At 48.6% G+C, this 22,363-nt stretch overlaps 9 protein-coding genes across 9 annotated transcripts; 2 read left to right on the forward strand and 7 right to left on the reverse strand.

The window, feature by feature from the left end:
* Positions 1 to 115: 115 nt before the first annotated feature.
* LCP9604111_6246 (uncharacterized protein) lies at positions 116 to 1,120 on the reverse strand (the record flags this gene model as incomplete). Its single annotated transcript, XM_039074146.1, has 1 exon — positions 116 to 1,120. One exon carries the CDS (start codon positions 1,118 to 1,120, stop codon positions 116 to 118), a length of 1,005 nt encoding a protein of 334 aa, XP_038927772.1.
* A 614-nt stretch (positions 1,121 to 1,734) lies between these two features.
* Positions 1,735 to 2,922, forward strand: LCP9604111_6247 (TatD family hydrolase; the record flags this gene model as incomplete). Its single annotated transcript, XM_039074147.1, has 1 exon — positions 1,735 to 2,922. The coding sequence occupies one exon, from the start codon at positions 1,735 to 1,737 to the stop codon at positions 2,920 to 2,922; it is 1,188 nt and encodes a 395-aa protein (XP_038927773.1).
* A 454-nt stretch (positions 2,923 to 3,376) lies between these two features.
* Positions 3,377 to 5,825, reverse strand: LCP9604111_6248 (transcriptional regulator family TF; the record flags this gene model as incomplete). The annotated part of the gene is made up of 3 exons (XM_039074148.1): positions 3,377 to 4,469; positions 4,525 to 5,632; positions 5,759 to 5,825. 3 exons carry the CDS (start codon positions 5,823 to 5,825, stop codon positions 3,377 to 3,379), a joined length of 2,268 nt encoding a protein of 755 aa, XP_038927774.1.
* A 2,026-nt stretch (positions 5,826 to 7,851) lies between these two features.
* LCP9604111_6249 (Gfo/Idh/MocA family protein) lies at positions 7,852 to 9,116 on the reverse strand (the record flags this gene model as incomplete). Its single annotated transcript, XM_039074149.1, has 3 exons — positions 7,852 to 8,233; positions 8,295 to 9,020; positions 9,076 to 9,116. 3 exons carry the CDS (start codon positions 9,114 to 9,116, stop codon positions 7,852 to 7,854), a joined length of 1,149 nt encoding a protein of 382 aa, XP_038927775.1.
* A 1,029-nt stretch (positions 9,117 to 10,145) lies between these two features.
* On the reverse strand, positions 10,146 to 10,800 carry LCP9604111_6250 (putative prefoldin subunit 2; the record flags this gene model as incomplete). Its single annotated transcript, XM_039074151.1, has 4 exons — positions 10,146 to 10,178; positions 10,274 to 10,466; positions 10,600 to 10,690; positions 10,761 to 10,800. The coding sequence occupies 4 exons, from the start codon at positions 10,798 to 10,800 to the stop codon at positions 10,146 to 10,148; spliced, it is 357 nt and encodes a 118-aa protein (XP_038927776.1).
* A 589-nt stretch (positions 10,801 to 11,389) lies between these two features.
* On the forward strand, positions 11,390 to 14,298 carry LCP9604111_6251 (putative mRNA splicing factor RNA helicase (Prp16); the record flags this gene model as incomplete). Its single annotated transcript, XM_039074152.1, has 3 exons — positions 11,390 to 12,242; positions 12,296 to 13,836; positions 13,903 to 14,298. 3 exons carry the CDS (start codon positions 11,390 to 11,392, stop codon positions 14,296 to 14,298), a joined length of 2,790 nt encoding a protein of 929 aa, XP_038927777.1.
* Positions 14,299 to 15,198: 900 nt separating this feature from the next.
* LCP9604111_6252 (putative oligosaccharyl transferase subunit Dad1) lies at positions 15,199 to 15,940 on the reverse strand (the record flags this gene model as incomplete). Its single annotated transcript, XM_039074153.1, has 3 exons — positions 15,199 to 15,265; positions 15,365 to 15,546; positions 15,677 to 15,940. The coding sequence occupies 3 exons, from the start codon at positions 15,938 to 15,940 to the stop codon at positions 15,199 to 15,201; spliced, it is 513 nt and encodes a 170-aa protein (XP_038927778.1).
* Positions 15,941 to 16,422: 482 nt separating this feature from the next.
* Positions 16,423 to 18,922, reverse strand: LCP9604111_6253 (putative C6 transcription factor; the record flags this gene model as incomplete). The annotated part of the gene is made up of 3 exons (XM_039074154.1): positions 16,423 to 17,372; positions 17,457 to 18,261; positions 18,320 to 18,922. The coding sequence occupies 3 exons, from the start codon at positions 18,920 to 18,922 to the stop codon at positions 16,423 to 16,425; spliced, it is 2,358 nt and encodes a 785-aa protein (XP_038927779.1).
* A 435-nt stretch (positions 18,923 to 19,357) lies between these two features.
* On the reverse strand, positions 19,358 to 20,720 carry LCP9604111_6254 (uncharacterized protein; the record flags this gene model as incomplete). The annotated part of the gene is made up of 8 exons (XM_039074155.1): positions 19,358 to 19,454; positions 19,505 to 19,546; positions 19,604 to 19,731; positions 19,783 to 20,094; positions 20,148 to 20,292; positions 20,343 to 20,366; positions 20,434 to 20,443; positions 20,558 to 20,720. The coding sequence occupies 8 exons, from the start codon at positions 20,718 to 20,720 to the stop codon at positions 19,358 to 19,360; spliced, it is 921 nt and encodes a 306-aa protein (XP_038927780.1).
* Between the last annotated feature and the right edge of the window lie 1,643 nt (positions 20,721 to 22,363).

The raw sequence follows: 22,363 nt of genomic DNA on the forward strand, positions 1-22,363 counted from the left end.
ATAGACTTGGACAGAATAAATGACACTTGCCATGAATGCTCCAGTCGGAGAAACAGCTTTCATGCATTTTTCATTTGTGCTCTTTGCGCCTCCCCCCCCCAAAAGAAAACACACTTCATTCAGCTCGATCACCAGCAGTCAGCCCTCTCGAATTCAGTCCAGGGGTACTTTGTCTCCGATGCCTAGGGCTAGTGGGATAATGTGCCATCAAGCGTGCTAGCCCCACCGATGGAGCATCACGCTCTTCCGTCGACAGACCAATCCCGGGAGTAGTATACCCACTAGCATTGGGACTAACCCTGCCGGAGAGAATATGGCTGCTAGAGGACCCAGGGCGCCTCAAAGAAAAGTACCCACCCCCGCCAAAGCTCCCGCCACTACTATTGCTCCCGAAGCTGTGACCCAGCCCATCCCCAGAGGTGGAGAGATATGAGCTCGTGAATGGTGCATCGCTGGCAGGGAAGGCGCGCGGGAGAGCCCCCGACTGAGAATACGAGTTTGAATCCAGCCGCAGGTATGGCTGGGGCGTCATAAACGGAGCATTGAGTCGCGCTGTTGGTGACATCATCGACTGGCTGTACTCCCTCGAATTAACAGCGGCGGTATCAGGCCTGTTTGACAGCGCTAGGGAGAGTCCCATGCCCGTGCGACGGTCAGAGGTCGTTAGCGATGAAGTAGTGAGCGAACGGCGGTGGTGTCTTGACCCGTCTTGTTGCTGATCGGGGTAGATGCCCTGCGAGGCCCTTGCTCCCGTCGGCGATTGGAGATTGCTTCGGCCATTACGCCAGTCGGTGCTTTCGGGGCTGTTTAGGGTGCTTTCGGCGTGGACACTTGTACATAACATGACGAGTTGCGAGGGGAGCTCGAGACGGTTATTTAGAGATAGCCAGGCTCGTTCGTCTGCATCAATGTCTGCGTCTAGATTGATGTCACCGGTGCTATGTATCGAAGAGGACGAGGCCGAGCTTGTCGCTTTCCCGTGCAGAGTATGCGAGCTGCGTGTTTTGGATGCAGGGTATGAGCGCCATCCACCGACGCCTTCGAAGTCTCGCCTTTCATCGCCGCTTACAGGCAGGCCGCAGATGGGCGTTGGGGTAGACAAGTTGTGGGCCTCGATCATGCTCCGTGCATAAGAGTTCCTTTTGCGGTTTTCTGGGTCATCTAAACTGCTACCAATGGACCAAGAAGTAAGAGGGTCATTTATCTTTCGTGGATGTGTCGTCATTTGGCTGGAGTTCCTTCTTGATCTACTACTAGCTGGAGTAGTAGGTTCTGATGCCGCAAATGTCAATAATGATGAGGTAGGTGAGGTTGGCACTGAAAAGAAATGCATGAACAATTCGTAGAATAGCTCAATACAGACTACTGATAGTCTGAGTATCAATGCAAAGAGCGCAGCGGATATTGTAACCCATGCTGAGAAAATGAGTGGGATAGAGATGATGGCCAGGACAGGCAGCGCAAGCAATGTTGATAGAGAGGGCCACATCGAGGAGTCAATCTATATCTCCAGGAAGTGGGGAAAAGACCAAAAGCCCATGATTATACGACATTCGGTATTTAAGACCACAGTCATAGCATAAACAACAAATTGCGGAGAAAGCATGTGATGGATGCCCCAGGCAGCACAAACGCCAATTACATCATTTCGCTAACTTCAACCTTGTTGTATATCAGAAACTTAGAATCTAGCTTTGGAGGCCTTGTTCTGGTTTCCATTGAATAGCCCGAGACATGCCAGAGGATGAGCCGTTCCCTTGGGACATTGGCGTTTACGATGCCCACTGTCACCCCACCGACACATTGGCCTCAGTGGCCGACATCCCGCAAATGAAAGCGACAACACTGACAATCATGGCCACGCGCGGGGAAGATCAAGATCTCGTACAACAAACAGCCGTGTCACTGTCAGCCAAGACAAGCCAATCAATGGCAGACCGCGTAGTTCCCTGTTTCGGATGGCATCCGTGGTTCTCGCACCAGATTTTAGACGACACTACACAACCAACAGCTGCACAAAACCCAGCCGAGCACAAGTCCACGCACTATGCCGCCGTGCTAGCACCATCCCCAGCCGATGACCAACCATTTGTTGATTTACTTCCTGTTCCTAAGCCCCTCTCAGAACTAATATCTGAAACTCGGAACCGCCTCCAACAGTTCCCCAATGCGCTAGTCGGCGAAGTCGGCCTGGACAGGTCATTCCGACTTCCGAGCCCATGGACTCCAACCGACATCGATAACAGAGATGACCAGCTTACCCCCGGCTCACGAGAAGGCCGGCGTCTCTCAAACTACCGCGTCAAGCCGGAACACCAGCGCACTGTACTGAAAGCGCAGCTACAGCTAGCGGGAGAAATGAACCGTGCCGTCTCGCTGCACAGCGTGCAAGCCCATGGCGGAGTCTTTGAAGTGCTTAAGGAGCTCTGGGCAGGACATGAACGGGTTATGCTGTCGCGACGGAAGAGGGACAAGCAGCGGGATGCAGAAGGCGCCGTGTCTGACGACGATGATGATGACAATGACGGAGATAAGACGTTGGAAGGATGTGTGTCGACTAAAGCATCTATTCCCAAAGGGAAATCGTATCGGCCGTTTCCGCCTCGCATCTGCATGCACTCGTACACCGGTTCGGTTGAGCCCATTCGCCAGTTCCTGCATCAGTCGAATCCGTCGGATGTTTATTTCTCTTTCTCGAAACTTATCAATTTCTCCGGTGCTGCTGAGAAGAAGGTTGGTGATGTTATCAAGGCTTTGCCTGAGGATCGCATTCTTATCGAAAGTGATCTCCATGTTGCAGGCGCGCAGATGGATGAGTTGCTTGAGGATGTGGCCCGACAGGTTTGTCAGCTACGTGGATGGGAGTTGCGGCATGGTGTACAGGTGCTTGCAGATAACTGGCGGCGGTTTGTGTTTGGCTAGGTCTTGCGTTTCATTTTCCTATTCCTGCATGGGTTGAGCATGGGTTGAATTTCTGACTTGTTGCACTTTCCCCTCGCGGTTTTTCTAAGCGGTGCAATTAGCGAACACGCATATATGGCGCGACTGGATCGCTCTTGTACGTATATCCATGGATATTGCCTAGGTAATTCATTGAGACATAAAAAGGCCCCAACTGATTTGACCCAACATCACTATTTGCAGTTATATGACGTGGTATATCTCTATCATTGTATGTGATTGTTTGTGACATGGTATCGTAGGCTGGGCCTGTACATGTCTGTGGCCTGACATGGTCTCTAAGATGTATCGTGTAGCTGCGTGCCCTGGCATGGCTCGTCTCGTCGTCAAATTAGAAAAGGTATCCGAAGAGTAGGCGATGGAGAAGATGACAGCTCTATATATATAGTCATCAACCAGAGGTAGCGGGAAAAAGCTAATTATGCAGCCATCCTCCATCGTGAATAAGATCTGCCATCGGGGCATCCTGCCAGTAGATCTGCCGCCATTCATCTTCAAGCTCGGGCAAACCTTCAACGCCCACAGGGGGAGGTAGGTCTACATCACCGAAGGCGAACAGCTGTCGCCAGTCCGGATAGTCGCGAGCTGGCTCGATGGAATCCACTTGCATGCTGGCTGAAAAAGGATCGTTCCTTTCCAGCGGGCCAACATTAAGCCGGAGAGGGGCAATCCAATTATTAAATTGAGGGTTGGGTTGTGGTGAGAGAGTCGTTTGTTGGAGAGGGGTAGATTCGGGGGTGGGCACCCCGAAAGAGAGTGGCCCGGGGGTTTGCATGGTAATTGATGGAACAGGAGAGGTAATGGGCATCTTGTGCGCATTATGAGTGTCGTTGAACGGCTTGGGTCGTTCTGTGGTTGCCATCCGAAGATCCTCTTGCAGACGTTTGGAGTCCTCGAAGAGTCGCAGGATTGTACCAGCATGAACCCAGTATTGAGCTAATTCGCGCAGCGAGTAAGAGGCAGAATCGAAGCGGCGTAAGGCATTGATGGCAAGAACTGGATTGGAGAAGCGGAGCTCAACCCGGACTTGAATCATGGCCGTGAAGAGGGTATGGACGCCAGTGTACCAAAGGAACTTCAAGCGCTCGTGCATCCTGAGCTCTTCAAATATTGAGGCTATAACCCCTGCGGCTGCACTGCAAATTTCTGCATCGTGAGGGCCATAGTCATCAGAATAGGCCGAGGCTCTGGGATGAGGCCGATGCAACAGAATGAGGAAGTTGTTGTAGGTCAAATGGAGCATAGCGGACCAAGGATCCATATCAGATGCGCGAAGCCGAAGATTATCAGGAAGTTTCAGAGACCAGGTTGCCAATGACCCATCAGCTTCTTGAAGAACGGCCTTTCGCCGTTCTTCACTTGCCCGAAGTCCAAATCGATCGCGAATGAGATACGAGATCATCGTACACAGTTCGGTAAAATGGATCACGTAGTCTGCTTGTACAAGAGGACCGCAATTCTCAAAATCAGCGAGCGTCAAAGGAGACACATCAGAATCGTCTAGATTGCTAAATTGAAAGTTGATTAGTATTCGCTGCAATTTGGCCGTTTGGAACGACTTACATCGCCTGAGGTCGGCCATATGACAGGGAAATCAACACATCAAATTGGACCAGAATGAACCAAACCCTCCGCCACATTCGCCGATCGCGAGTCACAAATCTACTGGAAACGGGATTACGGTGCATTCCAAGCCCCGTGGCGATACGGGCAGCGGCCCCAACCCAAAAGTGAGCATCTGCAGCAACATCATCATCTGCGCTGTCCGAATGCCACGTCAAAAGAAGGGCCGCTTGAACAAGAATGTCGCGATTTCGTTCGATGCGATTGTCAAACAGATACTTGGTCCGACGGAAGAAAATTTCTTTGAGAGCGTCTCGCTCTACTTTAGCACGAGAAACATGCGCCCCAACTAGCAAAATCGCTTGAAGAAGTAGGACTGGCGGAGGATCTGCGGGATCCCGGTTCCGGTATTGCGTCATGAATAAATCTTCGTCAATGATAGGGTACCCCGGATTGACATATGTGAAATAAGCCTGGACCAATTCATCTGCGAGAGCCGGTTCTGGAAGTGTTAGAGCATCCATAAGAAGCTGATCATGACCGGTCTTCATTTGACGCCGTGGGATCTCGTTGCTCGCAAAATGGTATACATCGTCATCTTGTTCTCGTTGTTGTCGAAACAAGAATGACATGTTCGAATGTTCGTGTCCGACATAGAAGGCGCGCACGCCTCTTTGTATCTCTCTCCTGCCGGATTCCTCCTCGTCTATCAATTTAACGAGATGTTGCTCCATCTCCGTGTGTGCCTCGCGGGCATGCGCCATATCGGGGCGGCCAAATGCCTCCGATCCCGTGCCTTGCTGAAATCCATGTTGCGGAAGGCCCCCAGATATTGGTGTGGCATGGCCGCTCTGAAATGCAGTTGGAAAACTTGGTGGTAGTGGTGTCCCCGCTGCAAGGGTCGGGTTTGAAGTAGGATCGGAGGTGGGTAGAGGCCGAGATCGGATCGGAACAGGATCTAGGATTGAGCGTACAGCAAGACGCTTTTTCTTTTCGTGTATGCGACAGTCAGCCTTTCCAGAGGCGCGACAGTTGGTACAGGGTGTTCCGACGGTACGGGCATCGCAGCGAACTTTGCGCCGGTGACAGTGGACACAAGCTGCGGAGCCTAAGAGTTTTTTGAGTCACCGGTCAGCAAGTCTGATCGCGCAAAAATAACCGATCGCCGAGAACAAAGAACAAAGCCCGCATATCAAGATACATAACGATTAAGCAGATAAGGGGCATTGCTTACCTTGTTTGCGCTTGCTCACCCCATCTACCGGGAGCGGCGAGGGGGCGTTATCGTTGACGGAGGACATGACAGGAGTACCATTGGCATCATTCTTCCAAATCGGCCACGATTCTGCATTATTCGAGTCACCAACACCAGTCACTTCAAGGCATCATGGGCGAACTTCGAAATGGTTGCCGAGGATAATGCGACAAACAACTAAATCAAGAAACAAAAAAGTCGGGAAGTTGAGGAAACTGCGGGATCGGGGTCTCCGGTGGAGACTCACGTGGGTGCGGAGAAGGCGATTATGTAAAAAATGGGCCAAATCTTGGAAATCGTATCACAAGGTCATATTCCTCCTTGGGAGTTGCATTATTGCATTTGATATATCGTGTTCTCCGTTAATGCAAGGATGTCTTCATCTTTTCTTAGGATATCGCTTTGGTGGCCTGGATACTACTGTTATTCCTTCGGCCCACGATGTACATATTTGCGATACATTACGGTGAGCCACAGCGTCGTAGGCAAGCCCGTGCTCCATGTGCTCTTCTTGACCAGATGACCAAGAGACACTCCACATCTATCGCAGCAATCCAACATTAACCAAAAGAATTATTCAAGGATTCAGCAATACCCACTTGGAACAACATCTCTCCCGTCCTAACGGAGCAAACCTGGACGGTAGCTGTTATTCTGGTGGAGGTCTTCGTCTATCTCTGGCTATCTCTGATACGCAGAGCCTCAATGAATGTCTAAGCCACATACCCGATCAGTCTATAAACCAGGCACATCAAGATGAACAATAAACCAGATGAACATATTCCCTAAACAGAACACCTATCTTAACCTCTGGCTTCAATTCAAGAATGGGAAAGGAAACAAACGAGTTCAAGCGATCGAGCAAAAATATCTGTAGATCTCTCACACCGACCCCCTTTTATCCAAGTATTTTCCAACGGTTTTAGATCTAGCCAATGAATGCTACTAGGGATCGGACAGCAATGCATTCATTATACGGAGTACGGAATACAACATACGGCCTAGCAAAACAGATAGGAAAGAAAGAAGAATATACATACGGAGTGGGTCCTATCACCTACTATTGGTGCGCCACAACACTAGATGTGCCCTAACTCGAACCCCTGAAGATCTACGAGGCTCGTACAACATACGGAGTATATCGGCTTCACTTCCTTCCGGTTGCTGATCTCTACCATTATTGATCTCTGGGCTGACATCTTCCTCGGGAACTTAAACAAGAGGCCTTCATATACAATTGTACTATGTACTGACTGGATCAATAGGGCAGCATTTTACGCACGGACTTTATGCCAGCTCAGCTCTTGGCTGCCGGCACTTGATTTAGGATTTGAGATATTTGCCCAATACTAATTCCCAGAAAAGGAATTAGATTCATAAGCGGTAGTATCATACTCCGTACACCGTATCCCCTGTTCGCTCTAATTGTGAAGGGGTATTTATCTATAAGGCTCTTTTGAAGACTGGCATGTATGTCATAAAAGCTAATCAGGTCCAAAACTCAAAGCAGCGTCTTGAGTGTATGTTGTACCGAGGCATTTCGACCTACTTGAGTTGCGCCCAAGCTATTCCCAAAAATGGCGAGGCTGGCAGCCCCATCGGGTTGCGAAAGCTTCTCGTTCTTGGCCATTAATTACCTCTGGACAACACCCCTGTGATCTGCGTACACAAATATGAGAATGGATACATCAAATGTTGTATAACTACGGAGTACTACTACGGATTATGCACTCCGTATGAGTACATAACTAGTTACAGAGCTTAGCGAATTCCTGGCTTAGCTGAACAGATGATATTACTGATGATCGTGATGGATATAACGCGTAAATACTGTTGGACTGAGTGTTCTATCTTCACTTCATATGAGAAATGGCACTTCTCTGTGTGTATGAATGGGCTGACATTTGGTGCACTATCACTTTGGGTCCTCGTCCATTTTCCAGCTTGAGTGCTATTTGATCTCAAGCTGCCGGATCGCTTACGGGCGATATTTTCTCAGAACCTATTCACTTTGATACTTCCAGACAATGCTTCCAAAATTATGTATATAGCATGAGCACACCAAAGAGACACTAGTATTGAACAATACCATTAAGTCTAGCTTGTCCTTCCAGACCTGCCTTCATAATCATACCGAAGATCTCCAGATCTTTCCTAGCATCCTTCGAAGTGGTTTTAGCGGGCTTACCATCAACAGCAAATGCATAAAGCTCCTTCATTTCCAATGTATAAGCATCTTCGTACGTCTTCCGAACCACAGACTCACGAAATGAGCCATCTTCCAGCTTCTCGCGAATGTGCATAGTGGTAGGCAACCCCTTGACGTAAGGCGAATCAAAGCAGACCTTGACAGTCTTATGTCCACCAAAGACCTCAATCGACGCATCGAAACGGGGGACATCATCAATTCCGGACTCATAAGACACAGCAAAAGAGGGATATTGGAAGAGGGCACTGGAGAGGGAAAAGAATTAGCATGTTTCCCGGAGCTGTAGATATAAAATTTGCAACTTACCTCCAGAATGGGGGTCCCTTCGCAGAGCATAGAGAAGCACCAAGCACAGCCGTCGGCATACCAAGAGCCTCTCTCATTGCACTAAGATCATGCGAGCCAAGACTTCCCAAGTGCCTCCACTGAGCAGCAGTATCAGGCGTAACTGGAATCCCCAATTCCGCCGTCAAAGCCTGTTCAAGGAACTCGTCCGTCCTCGTCGACAATTCCTTCACGTCCTCTGATCTGTAATCAGAGAAAACCTTAGGAAACGTACCAGACTGACCAACGAAGTCCGAGTTCGGGCCGACAATATCTCGCACCCGTGCATAGCACACTTGATCAAAGCTTCCTATCTCCTTGACGGCATCGATGAAGCCACTCGCATACCGCCGCATATATCCCACCATGACCTTTCCGGAAGTTTGCTTCTCAAGCTCGATGAGCTGGTCCGCGTCTTGCAGAGAGAGGGCCACGGGCTTCTCGACGAAGACGACTTTGTCATGTTTCAGGCCTAGTACGGCGTGGGGAACGTGGAAGGCGTCGCTGTTGGCAATCATCACAATGTCCACGTCCGGGGAGGCGCAGAGCTCCTCTGCCTTGCGAGTCGTCTTGGGGATACATCCAATGACCTTCTTGGCACAGTGCTCGAGCGCATTGTCGGAGACATCACATAGGTAGGTGACTTGGAAGTAATCTGAGAGGAACCCGAGAGTTGGAATGTGGGCAACTTGGGTGATTTCGCCACATCTAGTTGGAATATCAGTATCAATATGGTACAGCACTTTGGCAATAGGCTTCTTACCCAATTATTCCTACGCGGAGGATCCTTTTGCCGGTGTTCATCTTGAATGTGTGAGGTGATTCCCAGCTTCCCCAATGACGTAATGGTTAGGGAACCTTGGAGGTTCCAAGGTTGAAAGCTGATTCGAACAAAAGTTCAGAAATTTTTGTGAACAACCAATATATCAGGTTGGATGTCTCGAATGTTTCGAATGTTTCGAGTGAATATGCTGGGTAAGTTGAATTGAAGAAGCGCTGATCTGATGCCGCGAGGTGGAACAGCCCCGCCGAAATTTGCTCTCAGACGCTTTTTATTAGCACATTGGTTGAATACGAATAACATCAACACTAAGTTCTTGACAACAAGACATGTAGTAGACAAGCAATCTTGAATTTACTCAGTTAGAATGTACAATTGTAGACTTGTCTTGGTCCCATACTAGACGCCCTGGCAGATCAAACCCACTAACTTCAATACTTACTTGTTAGGAGTCAACTTTTGGAGACAAAGCACAAGTAAACATATCAATTTCTTGAAAAAGGATTATCTTGAAGCAGACAAAAGGTGAGCATCAATCAAATCTCAAAAAAACATGACCTATCAGCATAATGACACTGGTCATCACAGATCTAGAAGCTAGGTGTTATGATATACAGCCTCGGTCATTTGTTGTCAAGTCAGGATCAAGGCCAACATCCATAAGTATCTTAAGCCTACATCGATGTACATGCATATCTAGCTGTGTATGAAATTTAAATCCTTGAAATATTGACTAGATGGTGTTAGTTAACCATCAGTTATGGCTTTCTTCAAGTCGTCCTGGGCTGATACCTGCAAAACCCAAGACTCTGTCATCTGCCATCACTGAGCTTTGAGGAACCCAGCCGAAACACTCAAGATTGGGAACTTATGGGTATATCTCTTTTACTATGATAAGGAGCTAATCTTGCAATTTTGACTTCGAAGCACACACCGACGATGCATTATGTCTTTTGCCGTTCCCAGTAACGCCGGTAACCTATTGCTCTCACACGCAGATAGCTACACTCAGGAACATGTAACTTGAAAGTATACAAAGAAAAGGAATGCCACTAAGGCTGCACAACCTGAATGTTGTTTTTCTTCTGCAAAGGGGGAGACCAAAGTTAGTATTCCGTATCAAGTTTCCAGAATATGGTTTCAGGCTTAGAAATAGCCATGAAACAGGGGATGCGATTACCTTCCAGGTATCCAGCTCATCCTGCTTTGATTTGTACTGCTTGAGCATGTCCTCAATCACTTGTCTCAACCCGTCCGAGTTGGTCTTGAGTGTAGGAAGCACATCTTTGACAGTGCGCTCAACTAAAACGCCATTCACCAGGCGAAAACATTTGCGGTCTGCGGCAAGAGGGTCGAGGGTTTCAATCACAAGTCTAAAAAAAAAATAGATGTTAGCATTGTACATATCCGTTGAGACATCGCTGGTTGTGCTCGCTCGTGGTGAACTCCCCGATTCATATCAGCGAGACCATGCTGGAATAGCGCATAACCCTGGAAGTAACTCACTTGTGTTCTTCTGCTTCCTGCTCAATATCACCGATCTTTTGCGCTAATTGCTGAAGGGTATTTTTGAAGTTGGTGTATTGGTGCTGAAGCTCTAGATTGAGGGGGTTCGCATCAGCTTTCGTGAACTCTTGAGGTCTGCAGGGGCAATAGAAAAACCATACCTTGCTGCTTCTTAGGGTCAATCTGTTTCTGGCTAGACATGATGGCTGTTTGATATGGCGTGGTCGGCACAAGGAAGCTTGAGAAATTGGGATGACGATGCGGGGCGGTTACTTTTTAGTGTTGGTGGAAGCCACTACTATGGAACTTTATGCACCTCACACCCTACATAGGCACTTTAGCTCAGAATCTCATATATGTATGCTCAAATACCCAAGACAACTCCAATATCATTAACAGAATTCTTGGTTTAACTCTATACTACCAATTATATGCTCTTCATGAACTAAGTTATATACCACGTGACTAATATTGCAGTGCAGTGACAAGTCGATCAGCTCGACTCCACCGTCCTCTAAAAAAGGTTGCCTCGGGTCAGCAAAGCTGCAAATAAGCTGTCTCCTCGAGAATCAGAAGCTAAACACTGCTAATGACATTGCCATTTCAGAAGATTGCCTAGGTGACTACCAGGGCGGTGACTCTTCTCTGGCAATAAAGGGCGGTAAGAAGATAGGAAAGAGCTTCGACTCCGCGGATCACTTTCTCAAGTCAACCTCACGCAGACCACACCGAGTCGTACATTGCGAATAACTCAAGTCTGAAACCTGGCTCACCAGCCCGGCTGAACGACATGTCTCGCAACGAGATGGGCCCTCCGGCCAAAAGGCACAAGGGCTTTGGACACCTCCCTGCAGGCCTGCGCGACGCAAAACGGAAGGACATTGACAATTGGGAAACCAATCGAATGCTTACTTCTGGTGTAGCGCAACGACGAGACCATGAGGGCGACTTCATGCCCGAAGATGAAGAAGCGACTCGCGTGCATTTACTCGTCCACGATCTCAGGCCGCCTTTTCTCGACGGTCGTACGATCTTCACGAAGCAACTGGAGCCGATCTCCGCTGTTCGAGATCCGCAAAGTGACATGGCGGTATTCAGTCGGAAAGGAAGCAGGGTCGTTAATGAGCGCCGGCAGCAGCGAGAACGACAAAAGCAAGCACAGGAGGCGACAAATATGGCCGGCACAGCTCTGGGGAACTTCATGGGCATCAAAGAGGACGAAGGAGACAGCGCTGTCGCTGTGCCCATCGAGGATACCTACAAAGGAGGAGGAAACAAATTTGCCAGACATATGAAGAAAGACGGTGGCTCTAGCGCTTTCAGCAATAGCAAGACCATGCGCGAACAGAGAGAGTATCTGCCCGCCTTTGCCGTGCGAGAGGATCTTATGAGAGTCATTCGGGATAACCAAGTTGTGGTGGTCGTTGGAGAGACCGGATCTGGGAAAACCACCCAGCTAACTCAATTTCTACACGAGGATGGCTATTCTAAGTTCGGTATGATCGGATGCACGCAGCCTCGCCGTGTAGCTGCTATGAGTGTCGCTAAGCGAGTCAGCGAGGAGATGGACGTCGAGCTCGGTGGACTCGTCGGATACGCTATCCGTTTCGAGGATTGTACGAGTGACGACACGTTGATCAAATGTGAGTTTCTTCTTTCCGCTTTGGTGTGATCATATAGCTAATTTATGTACTAGACATGACGGATGGTGTATTGCTGCGAGAGTCTCTCACCCAAAAGGATCTCGACAAATACTCATGTATCATTATGGACGAGGCACACGAAAGAGCCTTGAACACTGACGTCTTGATGGGTCTCCTTAAAAAAGTCCTGACCCGCCGCAGGGATCTGAAATTGATCGTGACCTCAGCAACAATGAACTCTGAACGATTTTCGCGCTTCTTTGGCGGTGCCGCAGAATTCGTCATTCCCGGCAGAACCTTCCCTGTTGATCTTCACTTCTCGCGCACACCCTGTGAAGATTATGTCGATAGTGCGGTCAAGCAGGTCTTGGCCATTCATGTGTCTCAGGGCGCTGGTGATATTCTTGTCTTCATGACTGGCCAAGAAGATATCGAGGCAACCTGCGAGCTGGTTGAAGAAAGGCTGAAGCAGCTGAATGATCCGCCGAAACTCAGCGTTCTACCCATCTACAGTCAAATGCCGGCCGAGCAACAGGCAAAGATCTTTGAGAAGGCCGCCCCGGGCGTGCGCAAAGTAATTGTGGCTACAAATATTGCTGAGACAAGTCTAACGGTCGACGGTATCATGTTCGTTGTGGATGCAGGTTACTCAAAGCTGAAAGTGTACAACCCGCGCATGGGTATGGACTCTCTCCAGGTCACCCCGATTTCCCAAGCCAATGCAAACCAGCGATCTGGACGTGCTGGGCGGACTGGACCGGGCAAGGCCTATCGTCTATATACGGAAACAGCCTACAAGAACGAGCTTTACATTCAAACCATCCCTGAGATTCAGCGAACCAGTCTTGCCAATACCATACTGTTACTGAAATCCCTTGGTGTGAAGGACCTTTTGGACTTCGACTTCATGGATCCTCCCCCACAAGAGACAATCTCTACCTCTCTTTTCGAGCTCTGGTCGCTGGGTGCTCTGGACAACCTGGGTGATCTTACATCTCTAGGACGTCGCATGACACCATTCCCCATGGATCCCCCTCTTGCCAAGCTCATAATCATGGCCTCCGATGTATACGAGTGCAGCGAAGAAATGTTAACCATCGTCGCAATGCTTTCGGTTGCAAATGTCTTTTATCGTCCCAAAGAACGACAGGAGGAAGCCGATTCAGCCCACGAGAAATTCTTCGTTCCAGAATCCGATCACTTGACCCTTCTCCACGTTTATACTCAATGGAAAACCAACGGTCACTCAGATGCCTGGTGCATCAAGCACTTTTTGCACTCCAAAACGCTCCGCCGCGCCAAGGAAGTCCGAGACCAACTTCACGACATAATGATCCAACAAAAAATGCCCCTCGTCAGCTGCGGTACAGACTGGGACTTGATCCGCAAGTGCATCTGTTCGGGCTTCTTCCATCAAGCCGCAAAACTAAAGGGCATTGGCGAGTTCATTAACCTCCGCACCAGCGTGACTATGGCGCTCCATCCCACCAGTGCCCTTTACGGTATCGGCCAAGTGCCCGAGTACGTCGTCTACCACGAGTTAATCCTGACGTCCAAGGAATACATGTCCACAGTGACAGCCGTTGACCCTCATGTAAGTTACCACTCCCCCATTCATGCCTGTTTGTCATCTAGTACTCAACTAACTCGTTTCTCTCAGTGGCTCGCCGAACTCGGTGGCGTATTCTACTCCGTTAAAGAAAAAGGCTACTCGCAGCGCGACCGCCGCGTGACAGAAATCGAGTTCAACAAGCGCATGGAAATCGAAGAGCAGATGGCAGCTGACCGTGAACGTGCTGCTGCCGAGAAATTGCGCGAGCAGGAACGCAACGACCCAGCCCGCCGCAGAACGGAAATCGAGGTTGGCGGAAAGTCCGTCGTGCGTAAAGCTATCATCAAGCCAGGACGCAGGGTCGGCGGTTTGACTGCTTCATCTTCATCTTCCTCGCGACCTGGAGCCAATATCGATGGCGCTCATGATGGAGGTGGAAATCGTCCCGGAAGCAGTGTGGTCAAGAGGCCTACGGTGCCTCGGAGACCAGGACGTGCATTCTAGTCTTGGTCTTGGAGTGAAAGTCACAATTTCTGTCCCCTAATACCCCAATAGATGTGCTGTGCTTGAAGATCCGTACGCCTCACGTCCACTCTCTTCTTTCCTCTGCCTGAAATCCTTTAGGATTTTCCAAATATATTGACCTACGGTCTTACGTGTTGATCTTGAATCACATTTACGAATATCTTACGACGTGGAACGATGCGACTAAGCTAGTTTGGATTGTGCTATTATGACAATCCAGCCAGCTAAGTTGCTGCTAGTCAGTTCTAGCAATAAAAGAATAGAGACAGTTCTCTGATTTTTTTGAGTGTATACTCATTTCCCTATGTAATCCTAAGTTATCACGTAGTATCTAATAGAGAAGCTCTTAGAGCTTGTATTCAGCTTGCTTTTGGAGCTTGCTTCTGCGAAATATACTTCTAGGCAGGATCTTTGTCGTCATCACTTGTGATATACTTACTTTCTCTAATACTCCCTTTATCGTTTGCATTATAATATAACAATTAGTCTAATATTCGTTTCTTCTTTTACATCCATCTACATGGAATTTGTTCAATCGATACCCGATATTGAGTTATCATTCAGCTCCCTTCCGAGTACGCTCTGCTCTTTACACCCAGCTTTCTCCGAGGTAGGGCCATATGAATAGCATACGCTTATCCAACAAGTCAGCCTTGTGTAAGCAGATAGGTCAAATATGAATAAAATTTTCCACTTCGATCAAAGACCAGCGTGAAGAACCAGAACAAGGATCGGCTAAAAAAGGTGCAACATGGAAGGATATCTAAGAGACGACATTCCCCATCCCATCGGGGGATCAAAACGAATTAAACCCAGACAGGAAACAGAATGAGCCAGCATGGTACATATTGAACAGAGGCTTTTAGCACCGGGCACAACTCAGTTGATAAAGTTGACACAGAAAAAGTGTAGGATCAAGCTTCCGAAGATGTAATCGGCGAAGGCCCTGGAATTAAAGATCAGCATATGCATCCATCGTGGCCTTGGAAAAACAATCGTGAAGCTGGATCACCACAAAAAACACAAAAGACAAAAAGGAACTCACCTTTCATGTGAAATACCCGTCCCCTGTTCTTCACTCTCATCTACAAAGCGCGCATTCTTCCCCTTAGAGCTCGGCTTTGATCCAGAACCAGTACCGCTGTCACTAGTTTGCATGCGCAGACTTGCCGTAAGGACGAATTGACCAACAGCAGCACTAAAGCCACTGAGGAAGGCATTGAAGGGCTATATGGGAGGGAACAGTTGTTAGTTATTGGTATATAAATTTCCAATTGCAAATCACATGCCGTATAGACAAGACAAGGGAAAAGAGGGTGAAGAAAAGCAATAGAAACGGAATGGTATTTGCACTTACATAGTTCCCAGCTACAACACAGTACACAAACTGCAATCCACCAACAAGAACCAGGAATGCCATGAAGGCATCTAGGAGGAGTGTCCGCTGCGGCGTTGTAGATGCATACTGCTGCCAGACATGGGTAGCAATTTCAGCGGCTGAGGCATTGGTCTTGAGGGTTGTTGGGCCTGAGGAGAGCTTCGGTGTTGTGAGTGCGGGTGTGGGCGTGGGCGTGGAGGATGCCGCGGAGGTAGTTGAGGCCGCGTGGCGCTTGGGAGCCATGATTTTGGGATTAGACGGATCGGTAGTACTTGGTTATGTGGAGTTGTCGTTGAATAGATTATAGATATCACCGATGAAGATTTTACTGCAAAATTGGTGCAGGGAGGGTGGGTTGGAGGACAATGGCGGAGTGGAAAGTGGTGGTTGATGCCAGCTTGGAGCTTGTTATCACCGTAGTCACGTGGTGGAGTAGATCCCGATTTGGAAGTATACAATCAAGTGATAACGAATAGTCTATTTTTTCGATGATTTAATGGTAAATTCATTGACTGAGGTATTGAGATTACGTTTTCGATTAACGGTTGTGTAAGATATTGGATGTACAGTGTTGCCACAACACAACGTCGCCGATATAATGCGTAAGAGAGAAGAGGAATATAATAACAGTGACGGGAGGGGATATCAATAACCAACGCCATAAATCATCCCATCATTAATAGAAAAGGCCTCAGGTGAGAAATGAACTACCATATATCAAGAGGCTAAGCAAACCATTCGGCAACATTACCGTTGGTTGGCAGAGAATCGTCATTTTCAACATCCATCTGGAAATCACGCATGACTTGATCCCATTCCTCCCAGTTGAGCTGAGTGGTGTCAGGAAGGGGAGCCTCATTCAAGAATGGGTTTATCATGGTTGTGTTGTAGGGAAGGCTTGTGGGCAAGCTCGGTGCCGAGATATTATTCTGGGCCGGTGGAGCATCGAATATATCGTTTGAAGTAGCTAGGATGTTTATGCCAGGGAACATATTTCGAAGAGCACCCAATGGTCCATTGCTGGGGTCATAGTCTGTATCAGATGCTGTTGAGCCTGGCCGATCTATCGAGGGCGAATTTGGCATCCCTATTGGCATATGAATCCGCGGAAGAGTATGATTATGATTGATGCTTTGAATAGGCTCTGTTGCGGTGGGGAATGGTCCAAAACTGGATATCAATTCTTCTTTGTGCTTGGACCGGGTGGCAGCAGCTCTTTTCATCAAGGCGGCGAGCGGCCGCCACAGCATGCCCTTCTTATGTGTGGCCTGCATGGCCCATTCCGTGTAGATCGAACTGACAGCGCTCCAAGCTCGATCGGTAATAGGGCAAATTGGTCGTACGCATACCTCGGACAGAACAAATGCGATTCCATGCCATTGCATATTGGTCCGGAACAGCCAGCCCCATTTGGCGGTCTTGAGATCAGTTTCAAGCAAGTGGCCAAACTCAAGGACCTCAATTGCAGTCAGAAACAAGCTCTCTCTCGTTGCTTGTGACACATTTCCACGCTCTTTTCGGGTCATTGGGTGATGGACGATCAGCCATAATTTAGCAAGGATGAGACGCCCAACTGTGGCGGTGCACCACTGCAGGGGAATGTTCATATCACAGTGCTTGATATATCGTTGTTCACATCGATCACTGATAATTTGAATCATCCGTCCAGCACGATCTATGGGCGGTAAACTGTTAGGTGAACGAAACTGGGCTCCGGGGCACACGTAATTTGCTCTCCGTAAAGCGCTCGTTATCTCACAGCGAATGAGGCAGAATGTGACATCCGTGAAGCCTTCTCGCTCCTTGGGGGGCTCTTCCATGTCAGGCGACAGGTCGTCGTCATTGAGATTTAATGGCAGTAGAGTATCGTACATGCTCTCGTGAATGAGTGGGTCGGTCCCATGGTCTTCAGATGAGCGGACATCCAATAGTGAAATATGCCACCATAATCGGCGCCGCATCTCTGTTTCATACGGTTTCAGAGCGAAATTGCTGCCATCTCGGTGTAAGCCTAAGCTCTGAGCAAGGCGTAATACAATCGATGTCATAGACCACACAAATTTGCTATCATCTTCTCGTCGCACACAGACTAAGAATAAGACAGCCGCTTGCAGAAGGACCAAGCTTTGTGTATTCAAGAACCCGGCTTTTGCAAGCGCTTGCTCTGTAGCAAACCTGTACCGCTTGACAGCAATAGTTCGGTCTTCCCCGAACTGGAACCAACAGTCATCGGGCTTCATGCTGACAATGCTACAAAGGTACATGGAAAATACCAATGCCTCTGAATTTTTGTCCAAGGCATCAGGGTTCCGTGCTGCTTGGGAAAACAGGTCTCTGGCAGTCGGTCGGTGTACGATGGTGACTAAAGGAGCCACATTTTCCTGGTATGTTTCCCAAAGTAAGGAGACCTTGGGCATTGGGGGGTGAAACTCTCGAAGAGACTTTGAAAGCGAGTAGAATCCAAAAAGGAAACCGTCATGGGAGGCCGACTGAGAAGACTCTGGTGAAGGTGTATCATCTTCCCCCGAGGACGAATGATCAAGGATATCCTGCAGCTCCTCTATCTAAAACATGTTAATATGAAGTACGTCGAGGTAGCAAAAGAAGATGAGCGATATCTACCTCGTCCCCAAGACTAGTCCAGAGCCGATTGCTGACATATCGGCTCCGGCCTTCATCAATGACTAACCGCCCAAATTCATTCTCAAACTTATTGGGAGCGAGTTTCTTCGGATCCGAAGCTTCGAACGGACAGTGACGTCCGCCGTCAACCTGGTTTTGTGGCTCAGTCGAAACAGACGTGGGCGCAGTCGGCTCGCTCCGAACGGTCGAAGATCCAGTCGTAGAAGGCGGCGCCTGAGTCGAGGTCGATCCACCCTCTGTATCACCATTGCCCCTAAGATGATCAATAACACCCTCCAAACGACGTAACCGCGAAAGCAACTCCGCATCCGGTGGACGTTTCGATTTCCGCGGGGCACGGCCAGGAGGGGGAAAGGTGCAGTCGATGCCGGCTTTGGTACAGTTCGAACACGGGGATCGCTTGTTGCAGCGGACTTTCCTGCGACGGCAGGTCACACAGCTGCGAGAGGTCGAGCTCGGGGGTTCCGTAGCCGCATGGCGGGGAAAGGTGGCGGCCAAGTTCGGAGGTAGTGGAGTATTTGAAGAATTATAATTGACGGGAAAGGGATTCAACTCCTCTGGGGAAGCTGGAGGGAATGACATCGCGCTAAGGTAAGGACTTCAGTCTCGCTTCCCACATTCTTTGAAGTCTAGTGGTTCTAGCAAGAAATAACTAGCAAAAATACGAAGATTGTACGGAGTGATCTCATAGGCATCAAATTATCGCTTAGGGCCCTGGACGCATGTGACTGATTAGAGTTCCAAAGGCTATGACTCAGCGCCCGGTCTGGCCCCGTCCCGTTGAGGCCAAAGGCCGTTATCTCCGTTTGACTCCGGACTCCGGAGATCGTATAGATCGTGATAAGCCTTGAGAATAAATACATGCTTAGATAGTGGTATATGTACAGCTTCTATCATCAGATCCAATTCAAATATACCGACGCCAGATATATGCAAGAAATCACCACGCATACTGACCGTCACGCTGAAGGTGAGATAAATAAAGCACTTATGCAAGCAATGCGATCGGTGGTCCGCTCATGCTTCGTCTATGTGCGCAGGAGTGAGTGTAGGGGTGTTCATGGGTAAGTTGTTACCGCGTGAGCCTCGTCGAAGCGAGCGCTTGAATTTACGCCTGTAGAGCATCAGTCAACCATCGTTAGATATGATAGTTATAAAACTCACACCGCGGACTCCCAAATCTTGGTCTGTTCATTGAAGATGTGACTAGGACAGTTAGTTACCCAAACTAACATCCATAGAATGGAACAATTCAGGACTCACCCATAAAAGCTCGTTCGTGTAAGTGCCTTTGGGCCATACTCTTCTTCGAGGAGATATGTATAAGCGTATGGAATTTTGACCGGAACACCCTCGAAGAGACTGTCGCGCAGCGGGAAGATGTCGCTCTCCTATATTACCCGTTAGCGAGACTAGACAGACAGCACTACCAGACAACTTACCTCATAGTGATGTTTATCCTTGCACATTAGCGCTTCCGGATGGCCATTCAGCCGCTTAGCCTCATCCTTGCGGACAGCAGTGATATCGATGAAAAGACCAGACGACATGTCAATCCAGCGGGCATCAATCTTATTCAAAGTGTCTCTCTCGGATTTGACGACATAATGAGGATTGATCTCGAGCATGTACGTACGGCCGCCGTCGACGTTAGGAAGATCGAAATGATGCTCTGTCATGTTATAGTAATCCGCCAAGAAATGAATCGTCGCCTCCGAGATCTGCACATCTAGATCGTCGTCCCATGGAAACACCTATACAACTGGTTAGGGAGTCACCTTATAATTCGGGATATCCATAATCCCACCTTCTGGTTCCACCACCAGGCCAAGAGAGTCCCATGCATGATCCATGTCTCTGCACCGATTGCGTTCATTGTTGTGAAATATGTTTGGATTAGATCCGAGAGATATGGGATGACTTTTGTATCTGGGAGACTGCCATTGGCGTATCTGAAAAGCGTTAGGCATCGCGGTTGGGATTGAAGGATGAGCGAGCGTACCGGCCGTCATAATGATGATTGAATCTGAGTACTGCGGTTTAGTTTTGATCATATCTGGTACAATTCCCAGGAAGGGAGATGTTCGACATACTCTGATTCATCTGTAGGGTTCACGCGAGTCAGTAAAGATTCAAATCAGAGTTCCATGGTTCGTGGCCTTATAAACCAAGCTTGGGGTTGTACACATCGACGAAAGGATTAAGGATTGCACTTACGAAAGTACTTTTCTTTCGGTATCGCACGTTCACTCTTATACTCCTTTGTTACATTCTTTCGCACGCTCATGAAATTCGGTTCTGTATCTCCGCAGACTCCAGAAATGGTAGTCGCCAAAAGGAATCCATAGAGCCACAAGACTCTGGTGACTGCAGAGCGCATTCCGTACTGGAGTTTCATAGACCCCGACACTTCATGCTCCGGATCTCAATATGTACAATGAGCCTAGAGATTGTGCGACGACAGGTTCGACCTGTGCTGTCCACAGGGAGTCTCTTCCAAAATGGGTGACGTCCGAGGATCGGAGACGGGATAATTTATGGAGAACAAAGATAACAAATAGAAAAGAGGGTATAATAGTGTATGAAGATTGAAGAACTGGAGAAGGGACTGGAGAATCAAAAACGCAGGAGATATTTTGACTAGTAGCCAGTTAATCCCATTTCAGCTTGAATTTCCGCCGGTTTTTCCGGAACCCCCTTATCCAAGAGCTGACGACTCCCATAGAGGAACAACCCAAGCGACATATCCACGGATCGAATCAGCAGAGTCTGCAATTTTGCGCCACGGACGTGCCCCACATGGCAATAAGCTTGTCTTGAGGGTCGCGTGGGCAATCTTGGCAAGGTTTTGCGTGTGAAACACGAATTTCAACCCGATGTTTCCCATGGGTGACGAGGACGCGCATCCCGCTAACGCTATGTCCATTGGCGTTCCCCAAAAGAGGTAGCTTGGCTGCTAGTAGCATAAAGTGGCGCCCAGAAACTGATTGGGGCATACGCGTCCTCCCCTATCGCATCATTTTAGTCTAGTGGCTGCCCGGTCCGCACACTTAGAGACGGGTTGAGAATTGGTGGATATAAGGTTGGACATGTATCGCTCTCGAATAAGAAATCACCTTCATCGGTTACTTCGGCTGAGATTCGGTTAGAGGTGCATCTCAAAGATACAGGCTCTGCCAAGGGCTTCGGGTAACTCGATCCGATCGAAGCCCCACTCGTCCCCAGCAATGATCTCTGATGTTGCTGTTATGGGCTGCAGCAACGCAAAAGGACCCAAGATCTGAATTGCGTAAATAGAGGATAAAGAGCAGATCCTCCCCAGACTCGACTGATCAACGGCAGTGAGCGATCGTGGCTCATTTCGAAACGTCATTGAAGCTGACCAATCATGAAAGAATGCCCGATGGCGCATGAAGATAGCCATTGTGCATAACACTGATTGCAGAAATCTCCGACCCCGAGCCTCAACTCCGAGCGGTGGATCTTTCAGCTTGAGTCCATAGCAGAAAGATATTAAAAAGCGACTTTGCCCAAGCTGGAAAGTTGCTCTTTCGATTTTCTTCAAGTTCTAGTCTTGCTTCCTGATGTCGACTATGAGTGGACCGGGTTTATTTTCCAGCCGAGCCACCATGCGACCGGGAAGGATTTGAACCGGTCCTTTCCACGAAGGAGATCATATCTGCTGGTACGGAGTAGTGGAGTGCGAGCTGAATGGCTCGAAGTAATGGGAGTGTCTAGGGCATACCGCGTACCTCCAATCGTCACTTGGATTGACCTTGAAAGTGGTGGAAGATGCGAGCTGGCCACAAAGCAGGGCCTAAAGATGTTCGGTGTCCGTCTATTCCGCAAACCACGGACATCGCCGTTAGACAATCTCACGCGCTAAAATGCTTGTCAAGACGGCATAATCGGACCTGAGAGATCAACAAACAGAATAACCGCATAAATTTCCTCAATGAACCAGCGTTGATATACTTACCTTCAACTCACCCTATAAATTAGCGCGTGTCGAACAACACCTAC

Source organism: Penicillium roqueforti, assembly GCF_015533775.1.
Source record: "Penicillium roqueforti strain LCP96 04111 chromosome Unknown scaffold_16, whole genome shotgun sequence".
NCBI lineage: Eukaryota > Fungi > Ascomycota > Eurotiomycetes > Eurotiales > Aspergillaceae > Penicillium > Penicillium roqueforti.